The 16,758-nt window shown below is 17.1% G+C and overlaps 2 protein-coding genes across 3 annotated transcripts; both read right to left on the bottom strand.

Moving 5' to 3' along the window:
- Nucleotides 1-2,325, bottom strand: LOC135120905 (E3 ubiquitin-protein ligase RNF123-like). Of its 2 annotated transcripts, none has more exons than XM_064045234.1 (7): nt 2,270-2,325; nt 1,429-1,564; nt 1,309-1,368; nt 1,045-1,143; nt 707-783; nt 510-595; nt 1-135 (listed from the first exon to the last, which is right to left on the bottom strand). In XM_064045234.1, the coding sequence occupies exons 1-7, from the start codon at nt 2,300-2,302 to the stop codon at nt 27-29; spliced, it is 600 nt and encodes a 199-aa protein (XP_063901304.1). In that variant the 5' UTR covers nt 2,303-2,325; the 3' UTR covers nt 1-26. The 2 variants fall into 2 exon arrangements, with proteins under 2 accessions (XP_063901304.1, XP_063901305.1); XM_064045235.1 differs by lacking the exon at nt 2,270-2,325 and adding an exon at nt 1,637-1,657.
- Nucleotides 2,326-2,432: 107 nt separating this feature from the next.
- On the bottom strand, nt 2,433-12,359 carry LOC135120911 (uncharacterized). Its single transcript, XM_064045240.1, has 15 exons — nt 12,300-12,359; nt 11,774-11,980; nt 11,402-11,474; nt 10,628-10,726; nt 8,883-8,927; nt 7,865-7,992; nt 7,689-7,799; nt 7,479-7,586; nt 7,313-7,384; nt 6,882-6,969; nt 6,592-6,666; nt 6,177-6,268; nt 3,576-3,656; nt 2,970-3,038; nt 2,433-2,552 (listed from the first exon to the last, which is right to left on the bottom strand). Exons 1-15 carry the CDS (start codon nt 12,357-12,359, stop codon nt 2,433-2,435), a joined length of 1,428 nt encoding a protein of 475 aa, XP_063901310.1.
- Nucleotides 12,360-16,758: the final 4,399 nt, after the last annotated feature.

The raw sequence follows: 16,758 nt of genomic DNA, 5'->3' as shown, positions 1-16,758 counted from the left end.
AAAAAATAAAAAGTTTTATTCTTAAATTAAATTTTGGAAACATCTATAACTTTTAAAACATCCTTTTTGCAAAAAAAGCAGGATCTTTCGTTCAGCAGATGCCTTAATATGCATTGGGCGCAAGACATGTGTCCGCTATAAATTCAAAAAAAGTTAAAAAAGTATTCCATTGAGCATTGGTGGCTTTATAAACCAATGAAAAAATATAAGCAAAAAGTAAAGAATGTTCTTATAAACACTTTTATATAAGGAAATATTTAAATTTACAAATAATATAAATTGTAAGTAAATATTTATATAAACACAATATAATAATAATATTTCCAGATTACAGTACAGTTATATATAAAAGAAAAAGTTAGTATCACATGCGATAAAAATATGTGAAATTATTGGTTGCTCTTTAAACCAATGAAAGGGTAAGGAGACACTTTATGTTAAAAATAAAATTAACTATATAAATAAAATAGTAAAAAGTTATAGCACGAGCAAAGCAGCATGCAGCCTACCATGGCTCAAACTTTCGATCAATAGTATTGGTACAACAAATGGAACAAACTTCTCCCATTTGCTCAGCTTCCTCACTGCTCATATTCTTATCATAATACAAAAAAAAATAAAATGTAAAATAAACTGATATTAATAAAAAATGTTATATAAATAATTATCCAATAAAAAATATGAATAAAGTGGCAAAAGAAAACACCTTTTTGAGCATATAAACTTCTCGAATATTATCCAAAAGTAATGAAAAGCGATCATAATCAGAGCCGTGAAACGATACTTAATAATAATAATAATAATAATAATAATAATAATAATAATAATAATAATAATAATAATAATAATAATAATAATAATAATAATAATAATAATAATAATAATAATAATAATAATAATAATAATAATAATAATAATAATAATAATAATAATAATAATAATAATAATAATAATAATAATAATAATAATAATAATAATAATAATAATAATAATAATAATAATAATAATAATAATAATAATAATAATAATAATAATAATTCATACGGTCATGCTGAAGTTTTAGTTTTTCAAAAACCTTTTCAATGTTGTCCATGTGGAAGCCGGGATCGGACACAAGTTGCTTTAAAAACACGTGCCCAAATTCTGTTAAAAATTTTTATAATGATAATAGTTAATGAATTTATTAACAAATATTATGACTATTTTTATTAGTAAAAGGATATACTAATAAAAAAAGAAATGTAAAAGGTAAGCATAGCAATAAGTGAAAAGGGCAGTATAAGTAAATTGACGCCGATTGTGTATAACCAGCATTCATATTGGCAAGTAAACTCACAACCGGTCGCAAAATAAGTAGATCATCAAAGCCTATTGGATGCCAAATAAGGAATATCCCGTCCGTAGGAAGATTAAAAAATTTTAATATACCTTCCGTAGTTTGGTGGCCAAGGGTCCGCTGAACCACGTGGAAGACAAGCTGCGACAACCGCGTGGTGTTTATTTGTCCAGTAACCTCGTCCAAAGAAAAGTATTGGACAGCCAAACGGGTGACGGTTTCCAAGTGCTTCAATGGTAAAGAAAATAAATAAATTCTACATACTTTCGATATATGTAAAATAAGTCTATATAACGCTACCAAACAAAACATTATCTGGCAGGTTATGAAGTCGAATAACCAGTTCATTTATAATAAGTCACAAATAAAAAAGACCGTACAGAAGGCTCCAATTTTAATAATAAAATATCCCCAATTAGTTTAATTTGCCACACTTGCACTAAAAAAATACAACTTTATATTAACAAACTTTTGTAAATGTAGTTTTGTTTAATTGGTATTTTTATATAAATTCATTAGTATTACGTCCTCATTATAATAATAATATAAAGCTTTTATTGCATATTTTCATTATTTATGATACAAAAAATTACATAATTTCATTATTTTCAAAATAGTTTAATGTATTTTCTTTACTTTTTATTTTTCTTTAATTATAATTCTTACTTGGTTACTATTAATAACTTATATATTACTGTTAATATTAAAGAGTATTTTTTTACTTTACATTATTTTTTATAAACTTTTTATTATTTATAATTATTAATTAATTATTATTAATAACTAATAAATTTTTTGCTAAAAAAATTTTTACTTTTTTTCTAATTTATTGCATTTATGTAATCATAAATCAAATTAATGTGCTAAATAATGTTAGTCCTATATTAAATATGGTAATAACAATTATAACAATAATAACAATAGTATGTATACTTGCAACAAATTCACAGTTATTTCTGTAAACATATTAGATTCTTGAGTGAGAGTATTTATTAAAGCGAGATTGTCCGCCATTTCCAACGATTCAGATACAGTAGCGGAAAGCTCATTAAATATAATGAAGTGGAATAATAATCATAAAAAATAATAAAAACTGCTATACTTTTTGAAGAGTAACAAATAATTCGGTAATAACCCAACAAGAAAGATTAAATAAGTTGTTAATAAACATATTGAGCGTTTCTGGTTCGTTAATAGCAAGACTTTGAAAGCATTTCTGTAATAATAATAATAAAATAATAATTAAAGTAATAATGCTAATTATATAATTTTAACCATAAAAACAACAATAATGTTACAATAATTATTAATAATGAAATAATAATAAAAGTAAATTTTATGATATAATAACTAATAATAAACTAATAATGAACAAAAATAATAAGATGAAGAAAATCATTAGTAATAACATAATAATAAAACATAATTAACATAAGAATAACCACAACCACAACCACAACAGAGTAATAATAATAATAAAATATCAACAACAGTTAATGATAACATATATATAATAATAATAATAAAAGAAGAAGAAAAAGAAGAAATATAATAATAAAGAAATATTATTATTAAAATTATAAATAAAATAATTGTAATGATTTATAATATTAATAATAAAATAATAATAAACCTGCATAACTATACTTGGCCGTGCCAGTAACTCGTTATTATAAATATCACTACTTCTGGGGGAAGAGCCCTAAAAAAATATAAAGAATACAATGATAAACGAATAAAAAAATAAACATAAATAATAAAGAAAGTATAAAAGATTAAAAATTTAGTAAATAAAAATATAAAATATATAATAAATACTAAATAAGAAAAAAAATAATTAGTAAAAATATATAATAAATATAAAAAAATAAATAATAAGATAGAACTGAACAAAAAAAGTAATATAAAATAAAGAAAAGTGTAAAAGAATATAAAAAATAAAAAATTAAATAATAAAAAAATATAAAAAATGTAAAGAAGAAAATATATACATTATAAAAAAAAATGTAAAAATATAAAAGTTGAGAGAAAATAAAAAGTAAATATTTTAAAAAAAGGTAAATATATATATATATATATACTAAGATATTTGAGAAAAAAGTATTAGAGTATAGAGGATATAATAGTAAGTCATAATAAAAAAAAAATAAAATTATAAATAAATATATTTAAAGAAAAAAATATAAAAAGTACATAAAATTAAAAACAATAAATGACACGAAATAAAAAAAGTTTTCACGTTTAATAAAGAGGAAAGTGCGAGTGAAACAGTAACCCAAAAGCGTGACTTGAAGGCTAATAGAAACTTTTTCATAAGAATCTTTGAAAGAAAAAAATATATTTATATATAATATATATTTTTATAAGTTTTGATAATAAAATGTTTTTTAATTTAAAAATGATAAATTATATATATTTTTATAATGTTTAATAAAAATAATAACTTTTTTATAAAAATAAATATATTATATAAAAACAATAAATTATATATATTTTTATATCAAGTTTGATAATTAAAAGTTTTTTTTTTAAAAAAAATATAATGTTGTATAAAACAATAATAATATATATTTTTTTAAATAAATTTTTATAAATTATCATTTTTAAATATAAATATATTTATTTTTATAGAAAAAGAAATTTATTTTTGGTTTTATTATTTTTATTACGTACTTATATTATTTACTGTAATTTTTAGAATAAATTTGTATTACATAATAATTTTTTTTGTGCGTTTTTATTATTACAACTTTAATTATTAACTTTTATTATATTATAAAAAATATTAAAAAAATAAATATTTTTTTATTTAAAATAGTATATACATATTATGAAAAAAAATTAATACTATAACTATACATATTTATCAAGTAATAAGTTAAAAGAATAATACGCACTAGAGAAAAGAGAGCATTAAAAAATATTTAATATAAAAGTACTAACATATTATAATATATATTCATAATAAACTTTTTTAAAAAAGGAATAAAGGTAAATATAGAATATATTAAACTTCAATATAAAATAAGCGAAAGAGGTAATTTTTAATAATAATAATAATAATAATAAAAGCGCAATAAATAAATAAAGGAGTTAATAAGCAGTATAAATAATAGTAAATATAAAATACTATTATAAATATTTTTTTACTATTGATAACATATTATAAAAGTATATAGAATAGTATTTACAATAAAAATATTTTTAGTGAAGCATATAAATATATGAATTATTATATAATTATTGATAATAACTGTATATATATATTACATTTTCTTCTAAAAAGGTTTATAAATAATATTAATAGGGGTAAGTATAATAAATGAAATAAACTTTTTACACATTTATAATTATAAATTTAGTAATATATTACTATTATATAATAATATTTTTAATAATAAGCAAAAAATATTAGGATAAAAAAAATTGTAACAAATATAAATTAAGTTTAGCTTTCTAAGTATTTTTAATATCAATAATAATAAGTAAACAATAAAAGTATATAAAGAGTAATAATCAAATATATATATTAAGTGAAGAAAATTTTATGAAAATATAGATTCGTTACAAATAATAACTTTATATATATATATATATATTAAATACTTTATAAAAAAGTTTATGTTAGTTTAGAATTTTTAAATGAAATAAAGCAAACTTTACTAAAACTTTATTGTTTATTATATAATAACTTATTTACACAAAAAAAATATTTTGTTAATTATAATAAAGAAAAATGAAAAAGTTAGTAAAATTTTATATTCATTTTTGAAAAAATTAATAATTATTACAAAATTTAAAAATTTTATCAAATAAAAAAGAAAATGTTTGTATTCCTTTAATATAATAATTAAAACTTATTTGTAAGTTTTACTAAATAATAATATTAAATAAAAGATAATAAAAATTAAAATAATTACATAAATTTTAAAAAGTTTTACTAAATAAAAATATATAAGAAAATGAAAGTAATAAAAGTTTATATTTATTTCATTTAAGTATTATTATTAAAATGTTATATAAAAGTTTTATTACATAATAATAAGAAAAAGTTAGTAAAAGTTCAGTTTATTTTTATAATACTAAAAATAATTTCTTTTAAAGTTATACTAAATATCAATAATTAGGATAATAGAAAAGTTAGTAAAATTAGTAAAATTTATATTCGTTTTATATAAAAATAAACATTTATTAAAAAGTTTTACTAAAAAGTAAAAATAGAAAAATTTTTTAATTCATATAAAAAATGTTAATAACTAAAAGTTTATTTTAAAATTTAATAAACAATAACAAAAAGTAAAAGTTCTAAATCATTTTATATTATTATATGATCATTAATAATTTATTTAAGTTTTACTAAATAATAAAAATAAGAAAAAGTAAAAGTTCTATTCGTTTTTTTGTATAAATAATTATTAAATTTTATATGAAAAAATCACTAAATAATAAAACTGATATTTTATTTAAAAGTATTACTATATAACAATAATAAAAAAAAGTTAGCCGAACTTTTAATTCTTTACATATAATAATAATTACTTTTCTTATAAGTTTTACCATATAATAAAAAAAAGTTCCAATTTTTTTATAATATTAATAATTTTATAATAAAATTTTCCTGAACAATAATAATGATAAAAAAGTAAAAAGTTCCTTTTTCTACGTAAATAATTAAAATTTATTGATAAGTGTTGCTAGCTATTAAGAAAAAAAATTTATAATACTCATATTTATTTTAAATAGTAATAATAAGAAAAAATTAATATACGCTCATATTTATATTTTAAAAAATAATGCAAATACGTAATAAAAAAATTAACTGATAAAAAAATAACACCACCATTTTTAATGAACTGGTGTTCTCCAGCGTACACAAGTATACTTCCGACTTTAAAAGTTTGCATAAAGTTTGCAGTATAAATTCTTTAACGTCTTAAAAATAATAATAAACTTAAAAATTGTAAAAAATTAATAATAACGATGATTATAGAAAGATGAAGAAAAATAATCAAGTACATTTAATAATGATAATAATAATCATAATACGACCACAATCATGATCATAATAATAATTGTGACAGCAAATAGTTAAAAAGTGAAATCAAAATGCTCTATTCAGTATCTATATAAAAGGGATGCGTACAAAATGGACTGGTGGTAATATGTTATTATAAAAACTGTCAATCAAAACGAAACTTACATGTTATATATTTATTATAATTTTGGTAACTATTTTTTATTATTACTATTATTACCAGGATTGCATATACGAGCATCTCCAAAGTGATGAACAAGAAATGAAAGCACGTGTTCCGCAATGGGCAAATAAGCTAAAAATATATAATTAAATATTAAACATGATTAGCTAAAAACGATTAGCAAAAATAATAATAACAAATATAATTGGTAACCGCAGATTTTTAAATGTGAATAATTGGCCAATAAATAAATAAAAAGCTAATAAATACTGTATTTTTTTATCACAAGAAAAGAAGTTAAAACATTTTATAAGGTTTATTAACAAAAATATAGGTAAATTATTTACTTTTACTACTAGACTCGTAATTTTTCTTTAAAGCCAATACAGAATTAAGTAAAGCATCAACGTAGTATTCCGGTATAAAGGCAAACTCCTGATATAATAAAAAAATATATAATAGTAATAACAATAATAATAACAAAAGTATTATAATAATGCATTATTAGTAAAGACACGAAAACTTATTTATATAAAATAGCATAAAATAAATAAACGATTTTAATATAATACAATAAATATAAATATAATTAAAAAAAAATAGAAAAACTTCTTGTTAATATAAGAAAAGTATTATAAATTATAAGTAATTTAAAAAATGAATAGTATTTATATAAATATCAATAAGTAAAATAATAATTTTAATATTAATAATAAATAAAATATATATTATAAGAAAATCCAAAACTTCATATATAAAAAAAATAATAATAATAAACCCGCGACTCAGAAAATTCTGATAAAATCTCCAAAAGTGATAGGACGAAGTTGTGCAAAATATAAACATTTTCCTGGAAACAGTATAAATTGAGCATAAAATAAATTTATCAAAAGTATTTTATTATTACTACTATTACTGTTAATTATAATAATAATAAAGTAAACCTCCGAAAACATTATAACTTCCGACCACATAATGTCACGCGAAAGTTCGCGAAGGTCTTCACTTAGCAAAGAAAAAGTTTTCAGAATATATTTATTTGGCTTTTTATTCTAAATAGTTAAGCAGTTTTTTTGAACAAATAATAAAGTTAAGAGTATATAATAATACTAATACTGATACTAACACTATTAATAATAATAATAAAAATAAACCGAAGCATTTGCCCCTTCAATCTTTGCATAAAGTACAGAAAGTTGTCTTTGCGTGCTTTTTAATTCTATAAGTTCCTTCCAAAAAGATTTATACCGCAAAGCCAAAGAAGACTGAGTAAAAAAAGGTAATTTGACTGAATAAATATATATTATAGAGTAATTGGCTATAATTATACATGAAATAATATGACTGCGCAGTTAAATAGTTTGGCTCTGTAGCGAATGGAGGGGAAGGATTTCTGAAAAACGGATCGATAGTCTTCACTTTCGTCTCTTTTCTTTACCGAAAGATCGTCGTTCAAGTCTTTAAATATAAATAATAATAACAATAAAAGTTTTATATATAATAATACATAATAAATAAACACAAGAAAAAATTTTTATAAATATTAATATCAATAAATAATAATATTAACAATAATTATAATATTTTCTTAGATATTATTAATAATATATATATTAGAAGTAATACATATTAACAGAAACTTCTAATAAATTATAAAAATAATGTTTTTCTTAATAATGCATCATAAACAGAAGAATAGCAATGAATATTAATATAAAATAAAATAGAGAAATATATAAAAACAGGAATAATAATGATAGTATTTATAATTAATAATGAATAATAAGTAAACGTAGGTAGGAAATTATTATATATATAAATATCAATTTTTAAATAAATAATAAAAAGAATATTTATATATCATTCATTAAAATATAATAAATTATAAAAAATTACATATAAAACTGCTTATAAACAATAATAATAGTATTTTTTATTAATAATGCTTAATAATATATACAAGAAAAATATTTAAATAAAATATTAATACATAAACGACATAAATAAGTAAAATAATATATTTATTATATATAATAAAAATAAGTATATAAAGATCTTATAAATAAACATAAAAATTTTTTAATTAATAATAAGAGCAATATAATTCATAATGCATAATAAATAAACATAATATATATTTATATATACAAATATTAAATAAAAAATTGGATAATAAATAACTGTAAATAAAGGCAAAATAATATATTTATTATATATATATAAATATAAACACAATAAATTTCTAATAAGTAATAATGATAATTATTAATAGTATTTAAATAATAATAATAGTAATAATAATAATAACAATACTAATATTAATAATAATAATAATATAATATGTGAACCATCAACATTATAGTCGCCTTTACTGGCGCCCGGAGAATCGCAATCTTTATATAATAAGTATAGTTATAATAAATAATAATAATAAACTTTTTTTATATAATAATTATAAAAAGTAAATGTATAAAAAAAATAACCAATTTAGCAACTTTGAGAGTACAATATAGAAGATTATTTAAGGAAATTAAATGAAAAAATTAGTCATATGCGTTACTTTTAGTTGCTTTATAAAAATTTTTTCTTGTATAAGAAATTTTCTTATTTGCATATTAATTAATTTTTTTATAAGTGATAAAAAAACTTTTCAAAATATAATTTTTCATACTAATTTCTAAAACTATTTTTAATTGTAATAACAAAACTTTTCAAAATATAATAGTTCCTATCAAAATTCGTTATTCGGTTTAAAATATTTTAATATCATAAAATGTATTTATTAAAATTGTTTTATTATAAATTTTTGTTGTAAAAAGTTTATAAAAAGTTGCTTTATAAATTTTTTATTTCTTCATTGTAATAAAAAAATTTAATAAATTTTGAATTTTCATATAAAAAATGGTTCTTCTGGTTTTTATTTTTTATAATACTAAGTAAAATTAATAATAAAATGCTTTCCTGACATAAAATTACTTTTATTAAATTGCTTTATTATAAAATAATAGTAATTAAGTTTAAAAAAAAGTTGCTTTATATATTATTTTTTTATTATTATAAATAGTAAACTTTAAAAAAAATAAGTTTTCATGTAAATTATCTTAAAGATAAATAATTTTTTTAATACTTTTAAAAAAAATTATTAGAGTATACTGTAATGATACAAAAGTAATACTATTATGTTGTGGTATATATAAATATTAAAAAAGTTGGTAGAAACTATTATATATAATTTATTTTTATTTTTTATGATAAACGAAGTTCCTAAAAATATTAATATTCATATACAATTTTTTATTCGAATCGTAATTATTAATATTTAAGAAATTATTATATATACTATAGAAAAATGTGAAAGTATTACTATAAAATTTTATATTAATAATAAAATTTTAAGTTGCTTGCAAGATATTTTATTTCTATTTATAGTAAAAAAATTTGTATATTCTTATATATTATAAATATATAAAAGTATAACTATCTTATTTGTTTCATATATTAATATTAAACGAAGAGGACATTTTAAAAGTTGCAGAAAAAGTGTATTTTTTATTTTTTTCGGTAATAAATAAATTTTTAAAAATTAAAATTTCATATTAAATTTGAAATTCATAAAAAAAATAAAAAAAAAATTATTATATAAAATATATACAAAAAATATTACTATTTTTTTGTTTTATTATTTTTTAAGTTTATTGTATATTATTATAATATAATAAAAAGTAATTCAATATAATAATAATATTCATATTAAATTTTTAATTTGATTAAGTCAGAAAAATTATTGTCAAAGCATAAAAGTATTACTATTTATGATTTTGTTATAGATACATCAAAATACAATTTCAATATTAATTAGAGTAATAAAATTTTTTTGTCCTTTATAATTTTTTATTTAATTATAAAAAAAAAGTAAATATATCGTTTTTTTGGTAATAAGAAAAAGGTATTATAAAAAAAGTTTTATTAATTTTTATTATATTATAAAAAATACTTATTATAGTTTTTATAAATATTTATGTGTTTCTGTTTTTTTTTTTTTTAATTTATTATTTAATGAGTTATTTATTATTATAGTCGTTGTTACTGTTACCAGAATAAGCCCGAAGATGTTCAATGGTTCCTTTTAGACGAGCAAAAGTAAAAAGTGGTTCATCAAGAACGAAAAGGGATGAAAAACTTTGTATATATGCTATATAATAATATAAATAAATAAAATAATTATTAAAATTATAATAGCAGTATAAATAGTTTACTAATTAATTAATAAAAGATATAGTGAAAATAATAATTATAGTGTTTACAATAATAATAATAATAAGGAAAAAATAGTAGAAATTATCGTAATAATAGTGAAAAGGATAATATTGAAAGAAAAAATCATCATAATTATCGAAAAGATTATAATTGTTGATATAATAAATAAATAAAAGTATTTATAGTTTACTAGAAAGAAATAATTATTTATAATACTAATAGTGAATATAATGGTAAAAATAATAATTAAAGTAATAATAGTAATAATGATGATAATAGTAAAAACAGTATTTACTACAGTAATAATAAAAAGATAATAGTAAAAATAATAATAGCAATAAGGAGAATTATATTAATTATATAAAGTATTATAATAATAAATATAATAATTATAACAATAAATATAATGATCAATATTATAAAAACAATAATTATATATAATATATATAATTATTTTTAGCAATAAATATAATGATAAATATAATGATAACAAAAAATATAAGCAATAAAGCAATAAATAATATTATGATAACAATAATTATAGTATAAATGTATGATAAATATTATAATAAAAATAATTATAGCAAACATAACAATAATAATTGATTACAAGTTAAAGGAGTATTCTGAAGAAGCTGAAGAATTATAAAAAATAAGTTGGCGGCCACATGAAACTCGCGAGTCTTTCATATAAATACGGGCCAGTCAGAATAGTTACCATAAAAATTGGGGGTTTCTTCATTATTTTTTATTGTAACGTTGAACAATAAAGTGCAATAAATAGAAAAAACAGAATAGTTGGTAGCAATTAATACTTTTTTAAAAAATAAGGGCAACCTTCAATATTGGGGAGAAAAAATTTCATTAAAAATACAGGAGAGCAAAAAAGCGCAAAAAGGAAAATAATCATATAATACAATGAATTATGAAAGTGAAACTAATGAAAAGCAATAAAAATATAGCGAATAATAATAAAAGGAACCTCGTGGAAGGCAGTCACATCTTGAGTGAGAGACGGTAGCCACGCAAAAAAAAAGTTTTCACAAGATTTATTGAAAAACAGTTTAAAAAATTCAAGTTGTTCGTTTCTATAAAAATTGAGCGAATTCCGGAGCTTTTGGCGCCATGCAACAAATTCAGTATTTTCCTTGAACGGAAAAGTTGAGCGAACCGAGGGCAGCCAAGCATCCTATAAGTAATAAGAAATTTATATAAATATAAAGTAATAATAATAAATAAAATATTTATATTTATAAAAAAATTTAGTAAAGAATAAATATTTATAATAATAATAGTATTAAATATTATTATAATCAAATAAAATTATTATATTTTACAATTATTTAACTTTTAGATAATATAATAACTGATATATTATATCTATTTATAATGTAAAAGTAAACTGTAATGATATACAAAAATCAAAATTATGAAAATAATTATTATAATAATAAGCATAATAAGCATCAATAATAATCACATAATTATAATAATAAAATATAGTAAACCGGAAGAAGTAATTTTAAGTCTTCAGAATTCAATATTTTAAAGCCCACAAAAAAAGTCATCGCATCGAAGAACGAATAGCAGCCATCAAAATTTTCTTGAATAGTTTTGTTATTGCTCAGTTTTTGGGAAAGTTCTGTTTTATTATTATTATTATTATTATTATTATTATTATTATTATTATTATTATTATTATTATTATTATTATCACACCTTATATAAACAACAAATATAATGAAGTTCTCACAAAAATAAGCATTCTTTTTTAAAAAAGTTTAAAAAACATAAGAGCTCTTGAAAGACTTATTTTTATAATTATATTATTCAATATTATTAATAAAGACAATAAACTTTTTTCCCTAAGTTTTATAGAAAAATAAAATTTACATATATATAAAGAATGCCAACATTTTTTTAAAGGAAAAATTTCATTATTTTTATAAACTTTTTAAAGCTTTAAAACTATTATTACACGTTTTTCTTTAAACTATAACAAATGGTTAACTTTTATTATAAAAAAAATAGAGAAATTGCTATGAAAAATATAAAAAAATTAAAAATAGTTATTTTTCTATAACTAAAATATTCATATTAACTATTTTATTGGAATAAACAAAATTTATTAAGATAATTTTTATGCTTCACAAAATATAATGAAAAATTATTATAAAACTCTAAATAAACAATTAAATGGTTAAAAGTTTATGTAAAATATATTATTAATAAATTAAAAAATTATATAATATTATAAAAATATTTAAAAATAGTTATCATTATTTTTTCTTAAAGATTTATAAAAGTTATGATTGGTTAAAAAATTCTATAAAATAAAAAAGTTTTCGAAATTAAACCATTTTTATCGGTTTAAAAAATTTAATAAGAACTCTAAATTTTTTTGCTTTTCATTAATTATAATGAATAAGATAAATTATAATCAATTTCTTTTAAAGTTTTTAAAATGCTATTTTATTGGTTAAAAAATAACTATTTTCTTAATACCTGCTCATTATATATAATAAAGAAAAAATATATAAAAAAATTTCATTATTTATTACTATAAACAATATTTTATGGGTAAATAAACTGCTAAACTACAAAATTTCCACTATAAAAGTTTTCTCTTGAGTATAATAAAGGAAAAAAAACTATTATAATTTATCTATAATTATATAAAAAGTGATAATTATTTTATAATGTGTACCATTTATTGATAAAAGAATAATAGAATAATTATTTTTGTTAATGCTTTACATAAATATAATGAATAATAAAATTTAAAAATTATTATACTGTTTACTATAAAATCTATTTTATTGGTAAATGAACTGATACCGTTAACAAAAAATTCACTAAAAAATTTTTTCTTATGATGAATATAATAATGAAAAAAAATAATTAAGATTTATATGAAAATATTATTTAAAAGTTCATATTATTTTATACTAAAATTTTAGGGTCATTTTTTGGTTAAATAAAAACTGTTTAACTATTTAGTTGGATTTTGCTTTCATTTAAATAAAGAGAGGGTTATCCACTATAAAAAAATATAAAACTAATAGAGTAAATAAAATATTATAATAAATATATAAATCGTATAAAAGTATTTCAGTTATTAAGTATACTTTTTAAGTGCCGTTTCATTGGCTAAATATAAATTATATAACGATTGCTTTCTTCGAATATAAAGAAAAATTTTTACTATATAACTATTTTATCAGTAAAAAAACTAATAAACTTAAAAAATTCAGTAAAAAAAATTTTTTTTTAGGTACAATTTTGTTAATTAAATAAAATTGTAAAATTATATTTTTAATAATATACTGCTCTTCATTAAATGCAACGAAGTTATATTTTTATAATTATTCCATTATTTTTACTAAAAATTTGTTAACTTTATTAGTAAAAAAAATTTTCAGTGAAGTATTTTTCTTGATTATTAAAAAAACATAAAAACAATTCATAGAAATATCATAAACAAGAGTTTCAACATTTTTATTTACACTTATAACCAATTTCATTGGTTAAAAAAATAAAATTAAACAAATTTTTAGTTATAAATATTTCATTACCAGTGAAAAAACTATAAATCTTAGAAATTTTTAGTAAAACAATTTTTTCTTCAATAATAAAATGAAAACACTTATAAAAAAAAAAAAGTTGTATATAAGTAATATTAAAAAATATAGTTTTAAAAAAGTTTAAAAAAAATTATTTTATAGCTTTAATAAGCTCATTACAATAATAACATAATTTGCTAGAAAATAAAAAATATGTAGATACTCATTTTATTCTAACGTTTATATAAAAAAATTTAGAGGTAAAAAATCTAATAAATATATATTTTTTTCAGTAAAATTTTTATAACTATTAACAAGAAATTTTATACGAATTTATATATATAGAGTATTGAGAAGTATCTAAATTTTTGGCTAAATTATTAGATAAGCTATTTCATTGGTTAATAAATTATAATATTTATTTTTAATTCTGTAAAAAATTTGCTCTTAATTAAAAAAATTTATTATAAAATATTTTATTATTCATATTAAAGCTTTTATTAATTCTTTAAAAGTTATAAGTTTAAATAAAATTTAAATTTTTAATGAATTTCAATTATTTCAAAATTCACGATAATTTATAACAGCTGAAAATTTTTTAAAGAATATAATAAGAAAGTAAATTTTGCATGTAACCAAAAATAATTTTTAAACTTTGTTTTCTAATATTATAATGAAAATAATAATAAATTTTTCATTAAAAAAAGGTTATAAAAAATACTTAAAAGGTTTATAGCTAATTTAAGAGCGCAAATGGACTTCTCAAAATATTCAGGCAAAAAAAAATTGTGATGAACTTCAATTGATAAATATAAAAAAATATTCCCAATAACTTCCGATATTAGTGCTTCCTATAAAAAAGTTTAATTATTATTATTATATATTATTATCATAATTAATAATATTATTACTAAATAATTATATTATTTTTCTATATATATAATAAAAGTGAAGTTTACTATTTTTAAAAGCTCAATTATTAATATTTCCCTTTCTAACATTAATATAATATTTTAATTAGTATTAAAAGTTAAAATTAATATTATTATTACTGCGTTATAACTATTATCACTAAAAATTATTCTTATTTTTTTTATATAATATAAAATATTATATTTATTTTTAATTTTTTGTAAAACTTCCAGAACTTTTTAAAAAAAATAGAAGTCACTATTCCTTTTATTATCACTTTTTTAAAATATATTTCTGTTCTTATTTATAATATTATTATAAACTTAAATAATTTTTTATAAAATTTTTATTATTTCTTCATTATATACATTTCGTATATTTCTATTTATTATTATTCCTAACTTTAATGAATGTTTTTTTTTTACAATATTTTTATAATTATTTTTGTCATTAATTATATATTTCTATGTTGTATTATTATTCTAAACTAAATAAAAAAATTTTTAAAAAATATATATAATTTATTTATTTATTTATTTTTAAAATTGTAAACTTTTATGAATTTTAGAAAATATTTTTTATATATATTTCTTATTTCTTTACTATTTCTAATAAATAATATTATTAACCTTAAAAAATATTCATATTTCCTTAGTGAAAATAGTTATTAGAAATTATATTATTATTACTTATTTTCTAATGATTAGTCATATAATTCTAATAATTCTATAATAAAAATTTTAGTTAATAAAAATTTCAAAGTTTTATTATATCAATTAAAAAAATATTTATTAATATTATTAATACAGAAGTATAATAAATACTTAATACTTATTATTATATTATATATTTTTTGTCTATTATAAAATATAACAACTTTATATTTACTTATTAATATCACTATTATTCTATTTTATAAAATTTTAATTGTTATTATTTCTATTACTATTCTGTATTAGTATTTATATGTTATTTATATAATCACTTCTATTTAATTATTATTATTAAACACAAAATTAAGAATATCTATTATTCATTATTATTATTTTAGATTTTTTAAATTAACCTAATTTTTACATATTAGTATAGCTATCAATTTTTATTTGATATTAAATTGATTTTAATTTGTTTATTTATTTATTTATTGATATTATTATTATCATTATTATTATTATAAAACTCACCGGAATAAGAGAGAAAAAGATATAAACCACATAATCAAACAAACTAGCAGGAGCAGCTAATAAACGCGTGAAAAAAGGAAGAATCCAACTATACAAAGTTTTCAGTGAAAGCTGTTCAGCAAATAAAGTCAAAAATTCCACAGAAATAACGTCGAAAGCAAGTTTAGTTTCATAATTAAAACGATCCTTTAATAATAATAATAGTAATAATAATAATAGTAGTTATAATAATTACTTGAGAAAGTAATAAATAAGAGTATAATTCCAACAATTCTTTATAATAGTTTTCCTTTTCTTCGTAAATGCAA

This window comes from Zophobas morio, unplaced genomic scaffold (genome assembly GCF_036711695.1).
Source record: "Zophobas morio isolate AGI-343-1 ecotype UQ-CSIRO unplaced genomic scaffold, CSIRO_AGI_Zmor_V1 ptg000450l, whole genome shotgun sequence".
Taxonomy (NCBI): Eukaryota; Metazoa; Arthropoda; class Insecta; order Coleoptera; family Tenebrionidae; genus Zophobas; species Zophobas morio.
Note: the sequence above shows the minus strand (reverse complement) of the source record. Positions and strands in the feature narration are given on the sequence as shown.

Bases quoted from the DNA above. Each gene is read 5' to 3' on its own strand.
- LOC135120911 (XM_064045240.1), bottom strand. From the start codon at position 12,359: ATGACTTTTTTTGTGGGCTTTAAAATATTGAATTCTGAAGACTTAAAA. The intron at 10,727-11,401 runs GTAATCAATTAT...ATTATTATATAG, and splicing joins TCAGAATACTCCTTTAACTT to CATATATACAAAGTTTTTCA. The intron at 6,970-7,312 runs GTTTATTATTAT...TTATTATATCAG, and splicing joins CAGAATTTTCTGAGTCGCGG to GAGTTTGCCTTTATACCGGA.
- LOC135120905 (XM_064045234.1), bottom strand. From the start codon at position 2,302: ATGTTTACAGAAATAACTGTGAATTTGTTGCAA. The intron at 1,369-1,428 runs GTATATTAAAAT...GGCATCCAATAG, and splicing joins TGGCCACCAAACTACGGAAG to GCTTTGATGATCTACTTATT. The intron at 1,144-1,308 runs GTTATACACAAT...AATTTTTAACAG, and splicing joins ACTTGCCAATATGAATGCTG to AATTTGGGCACGTGTTTTTA.